Source organism: Terrapene carolina, unplaced genomic scaffold (genome assembly GCF_002925995.2).
Source record: "Terrapene carolina triunguis isolate 2854851 unplaced genomic scaffold, T_m_triunguis-2.0 Scaffold96, whole genome shotgun sequence".
Taxonomy (NCBI): Eukaryota; Metazoa; Chordata; order Testudines; family Emydidae; genus Terrapene; species Terrapene triunguis.
Genome location: NW_020664447.1, coordinates 72,799,582 through 72,819,853, shown reverse-complemented (window position 1 = coordinate 72,819,853; position 20,272 = coordinate 72,799,582). Strand labels below are relative to the sequence as shown.

The 20,272-nt window shown below is 42.8% G+C and overlaps 2 protein-coding genes across 2 annotated transcripts in view; one reads left to right on the top strand and one right to left on the bottom strand.

Moving 5' to 3' along the window:
- Positions 1–12,864, bottom strand: part of RIN3 (Ras and Rab interactor 3) — a 102,966-nt gene extending 90,102 nt beyond the window's left edge. The window contains exon 1 of the mRNA XM_026651482.1: positions 12,609–12,864. Within this exon, the coding sequence (XP_026507267.1) occupies positions 12,609–12,655 (47 nt within the window). The 5' untranslated portion in view covers positions 12,656–12,864. The remainder of the gene's footprint in view (positions 1–12,608) is intronic.
- A 347-nt stretch (positions 12,865–13,211) lies between these two features.
- On the top strand, positions 13,212–15,942 carry LOC112110806 (SCAN domain-containing protein 3-like). Its single transcript, XM_026651334.1, has 2 exons — positions 13,212–13,314; positions 14,975–15,942. The coding sequence occupies exons 1-2, from the start codon at positions 13,212–13,214 to the stop codon at positions 15,940–15,942; spliced, it is 1,071 nt and encodes a 356-aa protein (XP_026507119.1).
- The last annotated feature ends 4,330 nt before the right edge of the window (positions 15,943–20,272 follow it).

Here is a 20,272-nt window from a genome sequence, read left to right as displayed (position 1 = left end):
GGGGCTAGGGCGGGGCTCCTCCCGTCCTCTTTTTTGCTTGCTGAAATATGGTAACCCTAACCTAGAGTTCCTTCTGCCTGACCAAGGGAGTCTGCACCAAGATCTGACTACATCCAACAGACCTAGTGCTTTCACCCCATTGGTTCATATGGGGATTGTTATTTTGAGGAGTCCTTTCTTCTGTGCTTTGCTCTCTCTTCTCCACACTTTGGCGTATTTGCAGTTCATAAGGGAGTATTCTCTTCAGATGTGTCCTGGTTGCCCACACGAGAAACAGGTCACCATGTTATGGTCTGGGCCCATTCTCTCATCTAAGGATGGGATTGCCTGTTGGAGGGGTCGGCATCTAAGTCCATATCACCCGCTCTTGGTAGCAGGGCTGGGGGCCAACCGCTCTGGTTAGGTTTCATCTGGGCCCTTCCCAGCCTGTTGCTGTGACTTGCCCAGAGCCGCGATGGTTATCCTAATTGCCAGGAGGCTGAAGACGAGGGTACTTGTCCCTGACCAGCAGAGGGTGTTCTCCCCTGACTGGATTTCACATCAGGCCAGGTCAGTGTCTTAAGTCCAGGTTTTCCGCTTCCCGCTGTGCTTTGCCCAGACACAAATACATTCCGTGTTTAGCAAAGATGCCAAAAGACCGGGAAAGACACATTGATATACATCTAAACAAGCTACATTCCCTAGTACTGCCCGGCTTGCATGAGGGTCTTTAATAGAAAGCCCATTTAGGAAAATGTGACTAGCACAATCAGCTATGCAGCGCTCACATCTGCTGTTCTCTTCCTGCTCAAGTAATCATTTTCATTCACAGAAAGATCTGACTTATACTATTTTTGGTACTGACCAAAGCAGAGCAAATCCCTTTAAGTGCTACCTTCACCATGTGGAATCTTTAAGGAAACGCCAACCCCCTCTATCCCCAACTCAGAGTTCATATTGATTTAAAGACCGAGAGTCTGGGGTGAGTTGGAATTGTTTAGGTAACTCAGAAAGGTAGCAGATGGACAGAAAAAATGTACTAGTGGCTACAACAGTAACCACATCTGGTGAAGCTTGAAGCTTTGCTACATTTCCAGAGCTTAGACCGTGCAGTTTGCTTGACCACAGCTGCTTGCATTGCTGTTTTGTGACAAAAAAGTAAAACCCACATTTTTACTTCACAGTGGAAAATACCAGATTAAAGGGCGTTCTCTTTATAAAGTGAGCACAGTACATACTGGGCCTGATTCTAACCTCACCTCTACCCATGCAACTCCCCTGACTTCAGCAGAGTTACTCTGGATTTGAACTGGTGTAAGGCTCCAGTTCAGTGAGGCAGTTATAAATGGGCAGGTGCATAACTGTTCTGCTGAATCAGGGTCTAAGTGAGGGAAGGATCCGGCCCATTGGTTTCAAGTGTTCTCAGTTTTTTTTATGTAGCATCCGTGCTGCCTAGCACAAGGCTGTGAGGGGAGAAAGGAGGGAAATTAGGCTCTATGCAGAAATTAGAGGATAGCAGTAAGTGCCTTCCTTAGCAACTCAGGTATGGCTACGCTGCACTAAAACACCTCTGGCTGGCCCATGTCAGCTGACTCAGGCTCATGGGGCTATAAAATTGCAGTGTAGACATTTGGACTCAGACTGAGCATCTACACTGTGATTTTATAGCCCCACAGCCTGAGCACTATGAGCTAGTCGGCTGATACGAATCATAGACTATTGGGGTTGGAAGGGACTGCAGGAGGTCACCTAGTCTAACCCCCTGCTCAAAGCAGGACCAATCCCCAAACAGATTTTTGCCCCAGATCCCTAAATGGCCCCCTTAAGGATTGAACTCACAACCCTGGGTTTAGGAGGCCAATGCTCAAACCACTGAGCTAGCCCTCCCCCAAACTTAGCATGTGCTACAGCACTGTTGGCTGTCTCTCTCACTGGCCAGTAGATTTCCCAACCATCCTTTGCATGGTCTGTGTGTCACTGAGTACTACGGGGTGGTTTAACAGTGCAAAAGTTGAGCTTAAACTACCTACCCTCCCTCCTGAAGTTTCAACCATGAAAGTTGCAACTTGGCACAGCTGTCATAGGAAGATGCAATTGACGGGGTATGCATGTAGGGTCTGGATGGAGTTTGAGGGACAAAATCTTGATTCCCCTGTCTAAAAAATAAATGCCACATGGTTTTGCCCCTATGTCTTTAATCAAACTTTCTTCTCTTCAGACTTGCACAGCATGCTATGTAACACTTGGTTGTTGCTCTCCACCCCAGAGGTGGCTGCATGTAAACCGTGCTGTGTTCTATGTTCATGGTGTGCTTTGGGATCCTGCAGGATGCAAAGTGCTCTATAAATGCACATCGTTATTCTTACAGAATTAGGCCCTTAATCTATTTTTGTCTACGGCCACCTCTGTTTTAAAAGGCTATTAACTCAAAGACCTCTTACTTCTTTTGTCTTTATTTCAGGGTCTATAAAATTACTTCACTAGTTTATAAAAACCACAGTTTCCTAACACTTAATGAAAAGTTAGGTAGTGAAAGCAGCTTCCTGTTCAGAGTCACAGTGTATTACTGTTTTTGCTGAAATTTCAGCTCTGAGAGGGGCTAAATCTGTACTTTAGTCTACTACTGCACATCCCCTCACTCTCTGACCATCCCTTCATCATTCATACAGGTGCTCAAAGCTCTGGGAAACTGAAGACACTTTGATCCGCCTTGCTCGGGAGCTAGACTCCTGATCCAGGCCTGCAGAATTCACAAGAACAGAATGTCCATACTGGGTCTGACCCATGGTCCATCTAGCCCAATATCCTGTCTTCCGATAATGGCCAGTGCCAGATGCTTCAGAGGGAATGAACAGACAGGGAATTATTGAGTGATCCATCCCCTGTCATCCAGTCCTAGCTTCTGGCAAAGTGCACTGAAGTCAATGGGAGTCATTCCACTAACTTTCATGGGCTTTCTGCCATGCCCTATAAGTTCCAGTAGCACAGCTGCTTCCTCGTCAGCACTATAAGGGGGTTAGTACGCTTTGGTTTGGCAAATCCAACATATTAAGTCCCCCAATTACCAGCTGTGCCTCAAATTTTAATAGAGACGTTCTCATATGTCCAGCTGCGTCAAAAGGCAATCTGGACATCAGCAGCTGAACGTCTTTTACATGTTAAAATACATGATAAAGGAGGCTCAAATCCCTTTCAAACCAAACATATTGGCTAAAAACTACCCAGGAAGGAAAAAACTGCTTGCTGTCCAAAACACCCCTTCAGCTTGCAGGAAAGAAATTGAGAAAACAAATGGAGGTGTCTTGATCTCACCACCTTTACATTAAACCTCCTTGTGAAGGTGTGTCTACACGCCACAAGGCCTGAATGGACATCAGACCGGTCAAGGGCTATTCTCCAGCTGTGGTCACAAGGAGGCGCCACAGCAGTGAGTAGTGAGCCCCTGTCAAATTGGTGGGAAATGGAGGCTGATGATCCCTCCAATACAAGTGGAGCGGGAGAGGCCGTAGTAGAGAAGAAGCGAAGGGACAATGGAGCTACTGTGTGCGGAGGCCTTCTTTGCTGAAGGCAAGTGTGCCCTCCCCAGGTGGACCCCAGAGTTACTTATCTCGCTGAAGGGGGCCAATAAACAGCAGAGCGGGATCCAGACCCTACTCAGACAGGTCATGGAAAAGCAGCAGAGACAATGGGAGGAACAGGTGTACTTACAGGGTTAGTTGGTGAAGTTGGCAGAGGAGCAGGAATATTTATCCAGGATCCTGCAGGACATGAGCAGGGGCCATAGGGATCAGGGGTGGAAAGGAAGTTCTAGGCCAGAAGGCCAGAAGTTCGGCAAAGGCAATGTTACGTCTTAGAAGAGAGTGCCCCTGCCAGTAGAGAGATAAGAAGTCCTACCCTAAAGGAGGGAATGCAGGAAAATCCAGGGCATGCAACCTGTTGAGATAGCAGGAGTGTGTGCGTGTGGGGGTGAAGGCCAGCATCTGTTTTTCCTGTGGGGAGCGAGGACATGTGAAGGGGCATTGCCATTACAAACAACAGAACTGTAGCCCAGGGAAGGGCAGGGTCCCAACTAAGAGCCAGAAGAAAGGGTTAGTGGACCACAGCATGGGCACGACTGCAGTAGAGAAGGGGGTCGTGAAGATAGAGGGGGAGAAGAAACTGAAAGACAGAGTCCCTTACAGATAAAGTTAAAGAATACAGGGACAAAGATGGAGGGTAACCAAAATACAGTGGGAACTCAGACCCTTAGAGAAAGGGTGTAGGGAGAGTCTGCAGAGCAAGGGCAAAAGCTACCAGAGAAGTTAGTACCTGCAGAGCAAGCCTTGGAAATGGCATCACAAGAGTTAGAATTCCAGATAGAAAAGTTTCAGGATACCATGGAGGAGAAGAGTGGACTGCTTCTCATGGTGGGTGACCTGAAGCAGGAGCGAGATGACCTGGGGGCCAGCTTTGGCAACTCCAGGGGAGAAGGCATCCTTACCCCCGAAGGTATGTCATGGGGTGTCTACCCCACACAAGACCCGAGTGGCCATCAGGCTGCTTGAGAGCTATTTCCCCAGACATGGCCACCAGGAGGCGCCACAGCAGTGGGGAATGAACACCTGACGCTCCTGCAGAAGTGAATTCCTGGGGTGTTCTAAAATAGAGATTGAATTGCAGGGTTAACAGAATCTCCAATATGGGTCTTGCTGATTAACTAGTGTATACGACACCCGAGACTCTAATGGAAGGAATTGCTGCACGAAGGAGACTCTGCTTGTTCAAGGTATCATTTTAAACAACAATATTGCTTAGCAATTCTCATCTTCTAAGCGCTTTCTGAACTTGAATGAACCTTCACAATGCTCTTTGGATGTAGATTCCCCATTTTTATTTACATTTGGGACATTTAGGCTAAGATCAAACAACACCTAAATAAGGGGAACTGATTTTCAGAGGTATTTACTGTTGCTGAAAATCACCCCACTTATGTAGGGGTCTATTATTTATTTGTATTGCAGTACCATGAAAAGCTCTCCAATGTGCAGCATAAACACAGGAAGACAAGGCCCCTTCCCCTTAAACCTGGGTGCCACAAAGTGGCAAGAATCTGGCCACACCTGCTCTAAAGAGAAATCCCTCCGCAGGTATAAAGCTGGTGGAGACATCTCCTATGTCAACCATCCCCCGGTCAGCCCCCAGTAAGGGGGGGGGGGAGAAGGAGGAGGTGGATGGCACACTGCAAATTCTCATCTGGAATGTGGTCCTGTAGGGCCTTTTGTCAGCTATGGTAAGTTAAATTAGTGCCTAGGGGCAGAGGCCAGAGGTGCTGTGGTTTCACAATCAGGGAGGAGAAACTGGCTCACTCTAGTTCCTGCTCCTCCCTGCACCAACAAGATCTTGGTCCAGGAGAGAATCTGGCCCTAACCATGGAATTAACTGTGGGTACCTAACTTTAGTTACTCAAGTTTGAAAATGTTGGCTTAAATGACTTCTCCAATAACAGATAGGGAGTTAGTGTCAGCGTTAGGATTAGAATTGATGAATTTCTGGTTCTCAGACCAACGCTCAGACCATACCCCTCTCCCTTAAACCTCTATTGTAGTACCTGTTTCATTTTTTTAAACATCTCTCTGGATTGATTGCTTCCAATAACCCTTAAGCTCACTCCTTTATATGCATATATTGTCTTTTTCCATTGTCTGTGTTCTTGGTTTTGGTCCATGCACATTCAAAGTGCAAATCTATGGCTTTGCATTAGCTCCTTTAGCATCTTAAAAACTTCAAGCACATTGGATCTTAGCTGTATTTTCTCAATGGATTGACCTCCAGTGTCCTAATTATTCCTGTCTCAGTCCTTTCTCTGGACCTGTGCTACTTTTTCAATGTCCTTTTTTATGGTGCCTCACATTGGGTACAGCATACTAATTCTGATCTAAACATCCCTTAAAAATAGTAGAATCATTACTGCTGACTTGAGGCAATTTCTTTTTTGACTGCAACACTACCTTGCACTAGGGATTTCACGGAAGTGACTCCTAATTGTCCAAGGTGTCTTAGAGGGTACTTGCTAAATATATATTTTCTCCTAAATCTCATGATAACATTTTATATTTCCACAGTACCAGTCATCCATCAAGGCTCACAAAGTGCTACACAAACAGACACACACACCTCAGGTGATATCTACATGATAAATTGTGGAACCATGATAAACTACATATATCATGCACTTTTGATGACCTCACTTACATTCTCCCCACTGATCCATCTGCACCAGGACTTAGTTTAACATTCCAAATCCCAGAGCAGGTTCAAAGAGCTGCCTTTTCTTTTTAACTAGCCTGCCAGAGAAATAGTTCCTTCTGTCCCCCACATCCAGAATTCCTCCTCTCTCCACTTCCAAAATTACATTGGTCCAAAGTAGGGCTGTCAAATGATTAAATAAAAATCACAATTAATTGTGAGATTAAAATATAGTCATGATTAATTGCAGTTTTAATTGCACTATTAAACAATAGCAGAATACCAATTATTATTTGTATTATTTATTATAAATTTATTATAAATATTTTGGATGTTTTTCTACAATTTTCAAATATATTGATTTCAATTTCAGCACAGAATACAAAGTGTACAGTGCTCACTTATTTTTTATTACAAATGTTTGCACTGTAAAAAAAAATAGTTTTTCAATTCACCTCATACAAGTACTGTAGTGCAATCTCTTTATCGTGAAAGTGCAATTTAAAAATGTAGAATTTTTTTTAAAACATAACTGCACTCAAAAACAAAACAGTGTCAAACTTTAGCGCCTACAAGTCCACTCAGTCCTACTTCTTGTTCAGCCAATTGCTAAGATAAACAAGTTAGTTTACATTTACAGGCGATAATGCTGCTCGCTTCTTATTTACAAGGTTACCTGAAAGTGAGAACAGGTGGGTTCTGCTTGATAACCATCCAAATCAGTGCGGACTGACACACCTTCATTTTCATCATCTGAGTTAGATGCCACCAACAGAAGGCTGATTTTCTTTTTTTGGTGCTTGGGGTTCTGTAGTTTCTGCACTGGAGTGTTGCTCTTTTAATACTTCTGACAGCATGTTCCACACCTTGTCCCTCTCAGATTTTGGAAGACACTTCAGATTTGTAAACCTTGGGTCAAGTGCTGTAGCTATCTTTAGAAATCTTATATTGGTACCTTCTTTGCGTTTTGCCAAATCTGCAGTGAAAGTGTTCTTAAATCGAACAACATATGCTGGGTCGTCATCCAAGACTGCCATAACATGAAATATATGGCAGAATGCAGTAAAACCATGGAGCAGGAGACATACAATTCTCCCCCAAGGAGTTCAGTCAAATTAATGCATTATTTTTTTAATGAGCATCATCAGCATGGAAGTATGTCCTCTGGAATGGTGGTCGAAACATGAAAGGGCATACAAATGTTTAGCATATTTGGCACATAAATATCTTGCAACACTGGCTATAATAGTGCCATGAAAACACCTGTTTAGAACTGCAATTAATCGTGACTATTTTTTTAAATCTAGTTAATTTGGTTTACGCTAATTGCATGAGTTAACTGCGATTAATTGACAGCCCTAGTCCAAAGCTGAGGTTGGACAATATTTAGTTTTCGTTTCAGGTTCAGGGTTAAGGTCCAATAACTCACCATTCTCTAGAAATCTAAATGGGAAATTTTGTGCCATTGGAAAGTGGAAATTCCCTACTTTCCAATGGGAAGTCTTCAGATATTAAGGCCTTAAAAGAGAGACATCTTGATGTATATATTTCAGGTAATTTTTAAGAGATCTTTATGGGTCCCTCAAAGACTTTATGATTGGATTCTGGGAAACTAAGCCACCTGGCTTTACTAGTCGAGGGATAAAAAAAAAAGTTTCTATATAATAGGTAAAAACTATATAAAATAGATTTTCTGTAAAATACATGGCATGTATCAATATAAAATGCACAATGGCATGATGAGTAATGCACACTGATGAGTAATGCAGCCATCTCAAACTCATGCTGATAAAAGCTTTATGTCACACTACACCACTAAAGATTCCACATACATGTAATATCAGTATATGTACACAAACATACACACACCTTATTTCACCCACCGTTGCGTGACTTCTGGGTGGAACACAAAAACTGTTAAACAGCACCCAGCAATTTAGGTCAGGAAATGAAGAATGCTATATTTAGTTAATTCGGCAGTGGAAATTTCAATAAGCAGAACATTATTAGTTGAACTAGAATGTGCGCAGGCAGCCCAGGTTAATGCCCCCCAATTTTGTGAACAGAAATATTGGGCCCTCAGGAGCCACGCAGGAGCTCAGTTCTGTTTGTCTTCTCAAAGACAGACCTTCTAGTCTCACAGTATCCCCTAGTACCATGCTGAGGCATAGCTTCAACACTGAGTCAGAGGCAGGACTCCCTCCAGCATCACCTCCCAAATACTGACCAGAGACAGCCCTGCTTAGCTTGTGACAGCTGATTGGGAAGATCACAAGCTGCAGTGGCACAGGTGCAGGTATGCTTTGTGTTTATCTAAAATGTACTTCATGAGGCATTTCCTGTCCAAACTCTTAATTCATCCACCGCAGGTTTATTTCAATATCATCTCTTCTTTCCACTTTTATAGCAATCTTCTAAGTTTGGTCTTACCTACAAACATGTAAGTCACTGTGGTGGTACTTTCTTTCCTGTAAGTCAGTGGTGGGCAACCTGCAGGGACGTGCTAGCCACGCACGGCACATCAGGGTAATCCACTGGCGGGACGCAAGACAGTTTGTTTACATTGACCGTCCGCAGGCACAGCCGCCCGCAGCTCCCTGTGGCCACGGTTCTCCTTTCCTGGCCAATGGGAGCTGCGGGAAGCAGCAGCCAGCACGTCTTTGCAAGTTGCCCACCACTGCTATAAGTCATTTACAATCAGAATGGAAAACATTAATCTAGGCACTGCTTGCTTGCCCCCTTTCTCCACCATGACTTATAACATTTTACCATAGCAATTTATCCATAACCATCTGACCAGTTCCTTCCTTCTCATTCCGAGAAGATGCATCACATGTGGTAGTTGGATACTTGAGTACTAGCTTACTAAGTGGAACTTTGGGCCTGGTCCAAAGCTCATTGGAGTTAATAGGAATCTTTCCATGGACTTCAGTGAGCTTTGGATCAGGACTGAGGACTGTTGAGGGTTTTTTAAAATACATATTACTTCTGTTTTTTTAGTGCTGGTGAGATGTGTCAAACTGATAGTCCTAGAGATTCGATCTTTGTTTAATTATACAACCACACAGCACAGGCAGCACCATTGCTGGCTTTTCCAGTCCTCCTTTGCAACGTGTCTCAATTTGACCTGATGAGACAATCCTTCTAAAAGTTATAGCTCAAACAGAAATTATGGCCTTGATGCAGAAATTACTGGGTGAGGTTCTTTGGCTGTGTTATGCAGCAAGTCAGATTAGATGATCATAATGGTCCCTTCTGACCTTAAAATCTTTGAAACTATGAAGGTAATTCAGTTTCCAGATCATTCAGTTCTTGGCCACATGGGTACAAAGTTAGTTCCAGTTGTGATGGTGTGTTTTGTGCCAGGGCCAATTGTCACTAAGAAATGGACTGAGACCATTCATTTCACACAGAAAACTGAGTCACTGGAGAACTAAGCTGGATGCAGATTGGTGACCCATAAGTGAAAACCTCCATAACTCATTCCAAGTCCCCATCCATCTATTTTCCTAAATGACTATTTAATATGCAAGTACTGCACATTATGTTTCTAACTTAGCTCTTGTCTGCTGTCTTCATTATCTCCTCCAGAAATTTGCCAGATGTTGGAGTCAAAGCATGTAACTTTTTGTGAAACCATGCTCCCTAGTTTTGATCAGCTCACATTTCTCCAGATGTTTTGTGATCTCATCACTTGTTAATTTTCCTAGGAACTTGCCTGACTCTAGGTCAGACTTACTGGTGTATAATTTCCTGGTTCTTCCTGTATCCCTTTCTTAAAGACTTTGATTAGGTTGGTTGCTATGCAGCTCCTAGTTACCCTTTTCCCCACACATCTCTCTAAGGACCTATTAATCCATTCTCTAGACCAGTAATCCCTTCAGCATCTCTCTCACATTTCTAAGGTGTAATCTGGAAAAATGTCTATATTTACTGATTTAGATTACACAGGGCTGATTCTGATGCCATTTCTAGGGACTGATACTTTGTAAATTGCAAGTGCACTTATGTGTGTTCCATATTCATACAGATACTATAAATGTAAACAGAAATTCTGCATATGACTGGCCTACTATAGATTTAGCCAGCCACCTGCAGACTCATGTATTGCATTGGTATATGCAATTAAGAAGATTGCTTGGTCAATTGCACATGCATTTCTTTATGCACAGAATTTTAAAAATCAGTTCCCTATCCTTCACCAGAAACTTTTCTTCCATCATCTTAAAGTTGTTTGTGAAAAATGTAAAATGCAGCTTTTTAATATTTTCCATAAACATTTTGTGATTTCTATGCTCTATTCCATGTGGTTGTAATAGGAAGTCAGTTGGGCACCTCACATACAAGTTCTTAATTCTGTAGTCTATCAGGCAAGAGGCCGCAAATTATATATTATAAATATCACATTACAGGTCTTCAGGAATTGTGTGACAAATCAGAAGAGTTAGTGATACCAGGAATTTCCTAATATGGAAGTTACTGTCTGCAAGTCGGGATTTATTGATAAGAAGGGGAGACTGTAAGTGGGGAAAAAATAAAATCAAATGTGTTCCTAATAAATCTAACCAATGCTAGTATCTGAACAAGATAGGGGAACACATACACTTTGCATTATCCCTGAAAGCAGCTTTATTACGCTCCAAATCACTGTTCTATGATATATTTACTTCCCCTTGAAACTCTAAACTGAAAGCAAATCTCTCTGCTATGCAAACATGTGGATCCTTTCAGTTGAGCTGAGAAAGAGATAAAGAGCCTAATTCATTTCATTTCTCAATAGCTGGCACCTTAACTATCATGGATGCAGGAAATATCTACAAAGTGCATATTTATTCCTTTACAACAGCATCTAATACGTTGCCCTTTTGGGTCCCCACTGATCATGTGAATAACCGGTCTATTTGATTGGTATCTTGTCCCTTGTTGTTTAGCATTAAGTTGACCGAAGTAATGTGAAAAGTGCAATCTGGAACGGAAACAAACCTTGCGCATATAAATTGGGTAAATGTTTTAATATTGCAAAGGCAAGATACAAAGGTTAAAGAAAAATCATTCAACCAGCTCTAAGGGCCAGACTGTGGAGCCTTTGCTCACTTAGTGATCACTTCCCTACATGAATAAATCTACCAGTTTAAGTGGGAGTAAAAGTGTTCATCCATGTGAATAAAAGTTGCATAATTCAGCCTTAAGTATCTGGAGCCTGGATATACCCACAATGCTTAAAATCACAGTGATACTTCAAGCGCGGAGTTCCCCAAAACCTCCTCTCCACATGTACACACATCTTTGTATCCCACAAATCCACTAGGGTGGCCAGACAGCAAATGTGAAAAATCGGGACAGGGGTGGGGGATAATAGAAGCCTATATAAGAAAAAGACCCAAAAATCAGGACTGTCCCTATAAAATCGGGACATCTGGTCACTCTAAAATCCACTGTTGGTGAACATTAAGGGCAGTTCCCCGGGCTGCAGTGGTTTTCCCCCTTGCTCCTCCGGTCACACAATGGAACAAGAGTCTGCTGTTTGATAATGCAAACGTATTTGTATCCCTTCCTTGGCTCTCTCTATCCCGATTCGTCTACCACCCCCATCACCAGGATATCCGGGAGCCTTTAGCGATGGGAAATATTAAAGGAGTGTGTCAGACCGATAAGAGGCACTCACAATACCTGGGACCTTATGTTTTTCCACTTGGGTAACCAGAGGGTTCCGCAATTATGTCATTTCCCCCTGATTGTTTTGCATAGGAAACAGGAATGCCCAGCTTCAGCGTGGACTTTTCAATCTAGCTGATACTTGGGTGGCTGCCAATCAGCCCTTGAAATTGGACTTCTTCCAAATCCGAAGACCAGCTCGCTCCCTCCTCTTAGGGCTTGATCCTGCCAGGTGCAGAGCAGGCTGACCCTCAGCCAGTAAAGCACTTAAGCATTGTCCTAACTTTACGCATGCCGGAGGCAGTGGACTGCTCAGGTGCTTACGGTTAGGTGCGCACTAAAATGCGAAGGTGGATCAGAGCCAGAGTGACCGGCGTGTTGCAGAATTGGGCCCTTATTCCTTTTTTTCAGCATTTCAGTGAAATCAAAACAAGTCTCCCGGAAAAGCTTTGCCATGTTTGCAAAAGCACCTAACTCCCTTGGTACCCACTTTTTAAGCGACAACCGCGCTCTGCTCACCCTCTTTCTTCGCTCCCCAAATACCTGCATTGTCTGCTCACATACGGTCCTCGAGTTTGTTTTACAGAGGCACCTAGTAGCTACAGGAAGTGCAATGCGATGGTGTGAACCCAGCTGATAACTGCACGTACTGCCTCTGAAGGGAGCAGCGAGCCCTTTGTTCAAAAAAAGCAGCGAGCGAAGCAAAATTCTTATTCCAAACTTGCCGTCGCTAAAGTTTCAAGACTTACCCCGCGCGACCCCGGGCTCCCTCAGCTTCTGCCGATGTTGTCATCATTACAGCAAACTTTGCGAGACTTTCTGTTTCAGAATGGCGTTAGAGCTCCTTTGTAAAGCCAACAATCCTTTCCCATCCCTGGGCAAAGCCTCCGCATCCTTATGGCTTAGTCTCAGGAAGATGGTATGTCATGCCGGGCTGGGGGAGGTGATCTAATATCGGTTTCTGCCTCAGTAGTACCAGGGGGACAGTGGACTAAGAAGTACTGAAGTGAGAAAAAACTGCTTTTAGCCTCTTCTTTCTACTTCCTGTATTTATACGAACGGGGGATTTCAGGAAGAGGCAGTCCTTGGTGGTCAAGGGTGGGGGTGTCTGTGGTTATTTTTTTTTTTATAAAGCCATTTTTAGTAGTGAACTTTGGCTCAGAATATGAGAAAGAAGGGCCCGGGATTGTTAATTCCTGCCATGGGGGAAATCAGTTTTGCAGACCTACAGGTATATCAGGGGCAGCAGAGCACTTTGTAAAGGATTTTATAAGGCAATGCAAGGGCAGTAAGTCTCCGTCTGCAAATTCCTATAGCGGGTGTATTTGTATTGAGTGAGTAACTGGAACCAGATGGAGTCTGGAAACCTTTATATTTACACAGGACCTGAGGGAAAGAGGCGTCTAAGACTGGAGAAGTTCAGCTTTTCAACGAGGTCGCCACTGAGTGCAAAGGGTAATGAAGGGATGTTAATATTACAGTGAAGCTACTAAGAGAACTACTGTCTGTGACATAAAAGCGCTATTCTGAGAGGATATTTGACGTGGAATTACTCATCAAGTGGATTATAACCCAGTTACAGTAGCAGTGCTTGCTTGCAGTATCTGAAGCACTGGAACTGTATTGAGCATAGAAGCGCTGTGTGTACGCCTTAGGGACTGGCAGGTATGCAGATATTCAGATCTGGATGGTATTCCTGTTAGTCAGTAAATATTCCAGTTCAGGAAAATGTATAATGGAAATAATTGGGTTGAAATGGGAGCTATGCTGGGCAGGGAGCTGAGGGGAGCAGCAGCATAAGAGACAGAGAAGAGCAAAGGTTACTTTTCCTCTCTTATGCTTGGGATGAGTGTCCCAGGTCTTGAGGAGGTAGTCGGTGTAGTGACAGAGAAAAGCAAGCTGGTTGTGCACAGCAGGCCACAGCAGCAAATGGTAATAACTAGCTGTCATTGGTGTCTTGGCATCCGGGCAACTATTTAGGTTTCAGTATAGACTATTGGCCCAGTTCTGCACCCTTTGAAGTCCATAAGAGTTTTGACATTAACTGCAACGACAGCAGAATCAGGCCTGGTGGGATTGGTTGGGTAATAGATTTTTAAGGTCAGAGGGGACCATTTGACCATCTCTTTTGACTTCTTTCATAACGCAAACCAAAGAAGTTCACCCAATAATTTCTGCATCAAGCCCATAAATTCCGTTTGAGTTATAGCATTTCTTTTAGAAAGATATCCAGTCTTGATTTAAAGACTTTGACTGATGGAGAATCCACCACCTTTGTCGCTAAATTGTTCTAATGGTTAATTACCCACCCTGTTAAAAATTTGTACCTTTTTTCTAATCTGAATTTGTCTAGCTTCAGCTTCTGGCCACTGGAGAGCATTATGCCTTTTTCTGCTAGATTACAGAGCTGTTTGCTATCAGAAAACTCCTCCCCGTGTAGGTAATTGTAGACCAGAGGTTCCCAAAGTGGGCGATACTGCCCCCTGGGGGGCGCTGGAACGATCCAGGGGGGCAGTAGTAGCCTCGGGTGCAATTGGGGGGTGTTGAATAAAAATAAGGGGGCGGTGGAAGCATAAAGAAAGAAGAGAATATAAGAAAATTTTGAAAAACCATTCATACATGTTTCATCTGTTGTGTAACATAGAATTAAAGTTGTAGTGATTACTTTATTTTCCAAATAAATTCACAAATTATAACCGATCAGGTGTCAAGTCCGCCAACAGCTCTTAACAAGCAAGTGTTGGCAGGCGAGCGTGTCGCGCATTGTCGGGAAGTCCAGCATGCATTGGCAGGAATATGTGCATGTAATGACTTGTTTACAATACGATACTATAAATAGGCGACATGTATGAAATCTAATTTAGATTGTTTCTGAATTGTGTAAAAAGCAGTTAACAATAGTGCAATAAGTATTTAAAATTTTTTATTCATATTCGATACCTTCGATCTTTACGGATTACGGATCACATACAAAGCAAATTGTATTATTGTTGTTTCAATAAAACAGCAATTTACACGTGAGTATTTTTATACATTTTCTTACATATCTACTGTACGTTTCTGTGTCTCTAGTGCTTACTAATAATAAAATCGTAGCAGGCTTGTGTTGGTACAGTATTCGCTGTATACTGTGTCATTCATCGTCAACATTTAGTTGCCAAAAATCTGAGTGAACGCCTACATAGGTCATTACATTATGTCATTAAAGCAACCAACAAAATCAGAAGCAATTCATTGAATGACAGATTGTTTGGACAACTTTGTATTGAAAACGATGAAGAATTCAATCGCTTGCTGCTTCATACAGAAGTTCGTTGGCTATCAAAAGGTGCCTGTTTGGATCGGTTTTATAAACTCTTTGACTCAGTGCTAGAGTTCCTAGAAAACAAAGATGATGCTTTACGAGCCAACTTGATTGATTCCAAAAATGACATAGCTTATTTGACAGACTTGTTTAATAAATTTAATGAAACAAATTTACAGCTCCAAGGCGATGAGCTGAATTTAATCAAAACAAAAACTGTTATTTCCACGTTTGTGGCAAAACTTCTTCTGTACAAACAAAATTTAGGAGGAGGAGAATTCAGCCAGTTTCCAAATTTATCAACAGTAGAAAAACACGATGAAGACTTGCTTACCTATTGTCAGCACTTGGAGGCTCTCCATTCTGACTTCAATCAACGATTTGAAGATATTCTTAAAATGAACATACCTGATTGGGTTTTGGACCCATTTTCAAGTACAAACACAGAAGAATCTCCAAAATTACAAGAAGAACTGATAGAAGTAACAACAAATGAGGAATTTAAATTTAAATTCAGAGACGGCTACCGACAGTTCTGGCTGCAAAAGCAGATACCTACACTTTATCCTGGATTATGGGCTATAGTACAAAAGTTTTTAAATGCATTTCCTTCATCATATTTAGTGGAACGTGGGTTCAGTGCGGTCACAAATCTGTTAACTAAAAAAAGAAACCGACTGCAAATAGCTAATCGCGGTGATTTAAGAATGCTGCTGACAAAAATAGAGCCAAACATTAATAAATTGATAGCAGTGCACCAGGTTCATCCTTCTCATTAGGATTATTTTTAATGTTATTCGTAATTTTTATTTTAATATTATCCTTCGTTATCTTAATTTTCTGTGTGTAATGCGAATGTTACTATGGTTGATTTTAATAAATAATTTTATAATTTCAAGCTTCAAGGTGTCTTATTTACAACAACATCTTTCTTTACTATATTGTAGGACGTAGGTAGAAATATAGATATATAAAAGAATGCGAATTTGTCACTGCATCTTTCTGTTTGTTCGCTTAAAGAAGGTAGATTTCCAGGGGGGCGCTGAGTAATTTTTTTTCTGAAAAGGGGGCGGTAGGCCAAATAAGTTTGGGAACCTCTGTTGTAGACCATGATCCAGTCACCTCCTATAATTCTCTTAGATAAAACTAAACAAATTGAGCTCCTATAGTCTGACATTGGAAAGCATGTTTTCCAGATCTTGAATCAGTCTTGTAGCTTTTCTGGGCCCTTTCCCTTGATTGTGAAGGTTGGAGCAAAGCAGTGCAAGTTATGTTCACAGGGGTTCGAGTGAAACTTTGCCCCAGTTTTGTTTCACCAAGCTGGCACCATTCGAGTTTCACTTTGGGTTCTGGATTTGAACAAACTCATAAATGCATCACAAAAAACTCAGCCCAAACCGCTGGATTCCACCTGCCCACTGGCCAAACTCTGGAATGACCTTGGGCTCTTTCAGAATTCAGCCTCACTTTTCAGCAGCTGGGAGCTGAGTTTCAGGTTCCATTCAATGAACAGGCTCCCAGAGCCCCTTGTTAAACTCTTACACCAATGTGAAGGGGGCTCAGATGTTTCCTTGCCTCTCACACAGTTCATAATCTTGTCTCACATGCCATACATAAAGGCTTGGAGAGACTTTTGAAGAACAAATATTTTTGCCCAGGGAAGGCAACAGAATTCACCACATGTCAGGAACATCCAAACATGTTGCTTAAGGGAGCGCAAACCCCAAAACTAGAACGCCTTAAACATGTTTTTTTTAAAATTGAAAAAAAATATTTTGGCATTGTTTCTGTTTTACAGGGTTTGAAATGGAGCCATTGTTTGTTTTTCACAAACTTTCTGGTGACATTTTTAATATAAAAAAAATATACATGATTGTTAAGTAAGTGAAAATTTTGATATCCATTTTGAAAATGATTTCAATAAAAAGATCACAAAAAATAACAAAAAGGGTCTTTTTTTTTCAAAATATTTCATTTTTGAAAAAAAGGCAAATTTTTAATAACAATTTTTTTCAAAAATATCTTTTTACCAGCTATACCCAACAATATGCTAGGGGTGCAATCTGGCTGTGCACTATGGCATCAAGCCCTGGAAGTGAAAAGGTTATACTAAAGCTAGAAGACAAAGCAATATCCAGATATTACAAACCCTGGTTCTCTTGTGAAAAAGAGATGGATCCAAGCCACTCAGCATTTAGATCCAGATCTGAATTTCCCCAAAGCTTGGGGGTGTGCAGATTTGGTGTTTTAGTCAAGCCCACATCTTGCCTAAAAACGGACGCAAGTTCAAGGTGGTGGATGGATTCTTGTTTCCCCGCAAACTAGTCCACACATCCTCGTTTAAAAACACAACGTTTTGCCATACATATGAGGTTTTTTTAATGTAGCTGAGTTAGGTTTTAAATGGCTTTTTGGGGATAGCACTTAAGCACAATAAGCGCATTTACTGCATTAGATGCTTTCAATGTATGTGCAGATTACATGACAATTATATTTTCCATACATGTACACACTGTCGCATCATCAATATCATGTGTGCTAAAAAAGGATGAAGAAACCGTCAAGCCTATTGTGTCTCTTTACAGCATGGGCCCTTCGTAGCACATAATGGGCCATCATTCAAACTGCTGGCAGAATAGAAGAATGGGACTTTCCTGCATTCAGGTATTGATTTCTTTTAAACAATGGCACGTTTGAAAACCAACCTGTTCATTTCCCCTGTTAAAGAGACGTCACAAAAAGAGACAAAAGCAAAGAAATTCAAAGCTCTCCTTCCTTTCCCTTTCACCTTGCCTCCTTTGCCCTGCTCACCAGGCCATGCAGCACGTGCTGTGTGCCTCGGAGCTGCTCCCCTGGCAGAGAACTGGCTTGTTGCAGTCTCCGTGAGAGAAGATTACTGCTGAACTCCTGCCATTCTGAGCACATTCACAATTTAAAGTTTTTCTTTTGTTCCTTCAACACTGTAATTTGTCAGACTAAGGCTGCCTTAATCAGATATGCTCTTGGTTAATGCAAAATGGCTGCAGGTTTATTGAGCGCTGAGGGTAGGGACTGTCAATCAAATTAAAAAAAAGGGGGGCCCAGAAACTGCAGAGTTCTGGAAGGTCTGGGGGCTGGAGGGAGACCAACCACTGCACCCTAAGGGGAAGTAACAAACTGTTCCCTCTTGTTCTGAGGCAGAGCACCCAGCATAAGGCATATCAGGATAGTCTCTCCTTTACAACAGACAGCCCATCCAACTCCCATATTATTGAAAACAGTACACCAAAGAGCACAGCTTTCCCTTGTAGAACATGGTCAGCATGATTGCTACCATTCTCTTAACAGGGCTAATGAATGCATGTCATTCCCTCCACCATGTTCTCTCTCTCCCTGGTTATCTATGTTCCTCCCATCTTCTCTTCCATTGGTCTTCAGTGATCTCATCACTTGCCTTTGAGATAGCCACTATAACAAAGGTGAGTAAAGTCAAAGAGAAGGCAGGTCCTTCCTGGGTCATCTCTTTTTTGCAAGAACTCTTTCCAGGTTCCTGCAGTGTGTGGCCTTCTCCATCACCCATTTAGTTTCTTGCACTAGAGTATTCAGTTCGTCATCCTGAAAATACATCCTGGAGACCAAAGAAAATGGGAATATTCTGGGATGCATTTCCAAAAAGACCATGTGTAGAGGCTCCCTCACAAACTACTGGTATGGTTGCTGCTGCTGTGATTCCAGTTTCTGTCTCCTCCATCTGCTTTTGCTTCTGCTATCTCCATGTGTCAATTGTTTCAACTTCCTCTGCTGCTGCTGTTGCCTGATAATCTAGGCAGAGCCCAACAACACGGTTAGGATTGGAGATGTTTTATCATTTCCTCTGCTGATTTGCAAGTCACACTTACAAGCAGGAGCGTTCTTTGATCACAGATAAAGCTAGTGATGAAAAAAATAGATGGAATAAGGGTCCAATGGAATTCAGCGGTCCAATGTTGATGTCAGAAAGGCACCTTTCATGACATGTAAAGGACACCCAGCAAAACCCAAGTGAAACCACCCAACTAGAGACACTGGTGTAATTAAATTGTAAATAAATTACCTGGCAAGGCTTTAGATAAAGCTTAGAACAAACTCTTAACATCTCATTTCTTTTTTGGAATGTGATAGTTTCTCTTACTTACACACTAGATTGCAACATGGACTCTGCACCCAGCTTAGACCCTGATATGGGCTACCCAGGTCTTGGGTTAGGGTGCATAGGAGTAAGTGGGGCCAGGGCCACCGAGAGTGGGTTCGGGCCCGTTGAAAATTTTTTTTCGGGCCCCCCAGCAAGGGCGGACTGGCTAAACATGGCCGACGAGGGGGGGGGGGGGGGGGCCCGGCCCGGAATTTTTTCAGGTCCCCCAGCAAGGGTGGACTGGCTGAACAGGGTCGCTGGGGCGGGGGCGAAGCCGGGCCCCGGGCCCCCTTCTGGACCGCCGGGCCCTGGTAATTTGTACCAGCTTCCCCCCACCCCTCGTCAGCCCTGAGTGGGGCTACTCACCTGCTACCTCCCTTGCTGGAGGAGGGAGAGGTGGGGAATGGGTTTGTGGGCCTTGAATCCCACTCCTTCACGGCGTGGCAAAAGTATAGGTCAGTGTGACCCAGTGACCCCTTAATACTTATTGGCAGAGGGCACAGGGGGTGCATAGGGTTTTACAGGTATCCCGTGAAGTCTCTACTGAGAGCCAATAGCCCACTGGTTGTCACTGTAATGATCTTAGGGTTCGCTCAACAACAAACCAGCGAATGAGACAGGAATAAAACTTTTATTAAAACAAACTAAAGAGCTGTGGTGAACAGCTGTACACAGCTACACTGGGTTCTCAACCCCAGCTTCCGGGGCTCATCTCTAAATTCCTATATTCATAATACTGTCCCTTATGAGGGAGCGTCTCTAAATTATAATCTTCCACAAACATATCTCTACAGTCACAATCATTGCAAAATGTGTGTACGGATAATATTTAAGGGGTTATGTATCTATACTGATAATTATGTTCTCAAGGTCTTGGAGTTAAGGCAGATCACCAGCAGGTGACACACTTTGGAGATGTTGCTTTCAGGCAGAAGGTAATGGATGCCTATCTCCCTGTC

Coding starts and splice junctions, on each gene's coding strand:
- LOC112110806 (XM_026651334.1), top strand. CDS start 13,212: ATGGAGTCTGGAAACCTTTATATTTACACAGGACCTGAGGGAAAGAGG. Junction 13,315..14,974: donor GTCGCCACTGAGTGCAAAGG/GTAATGAAGGGA, acceptor GTGTTGGTACAG/TATTCGCTGTATACTGTGTC.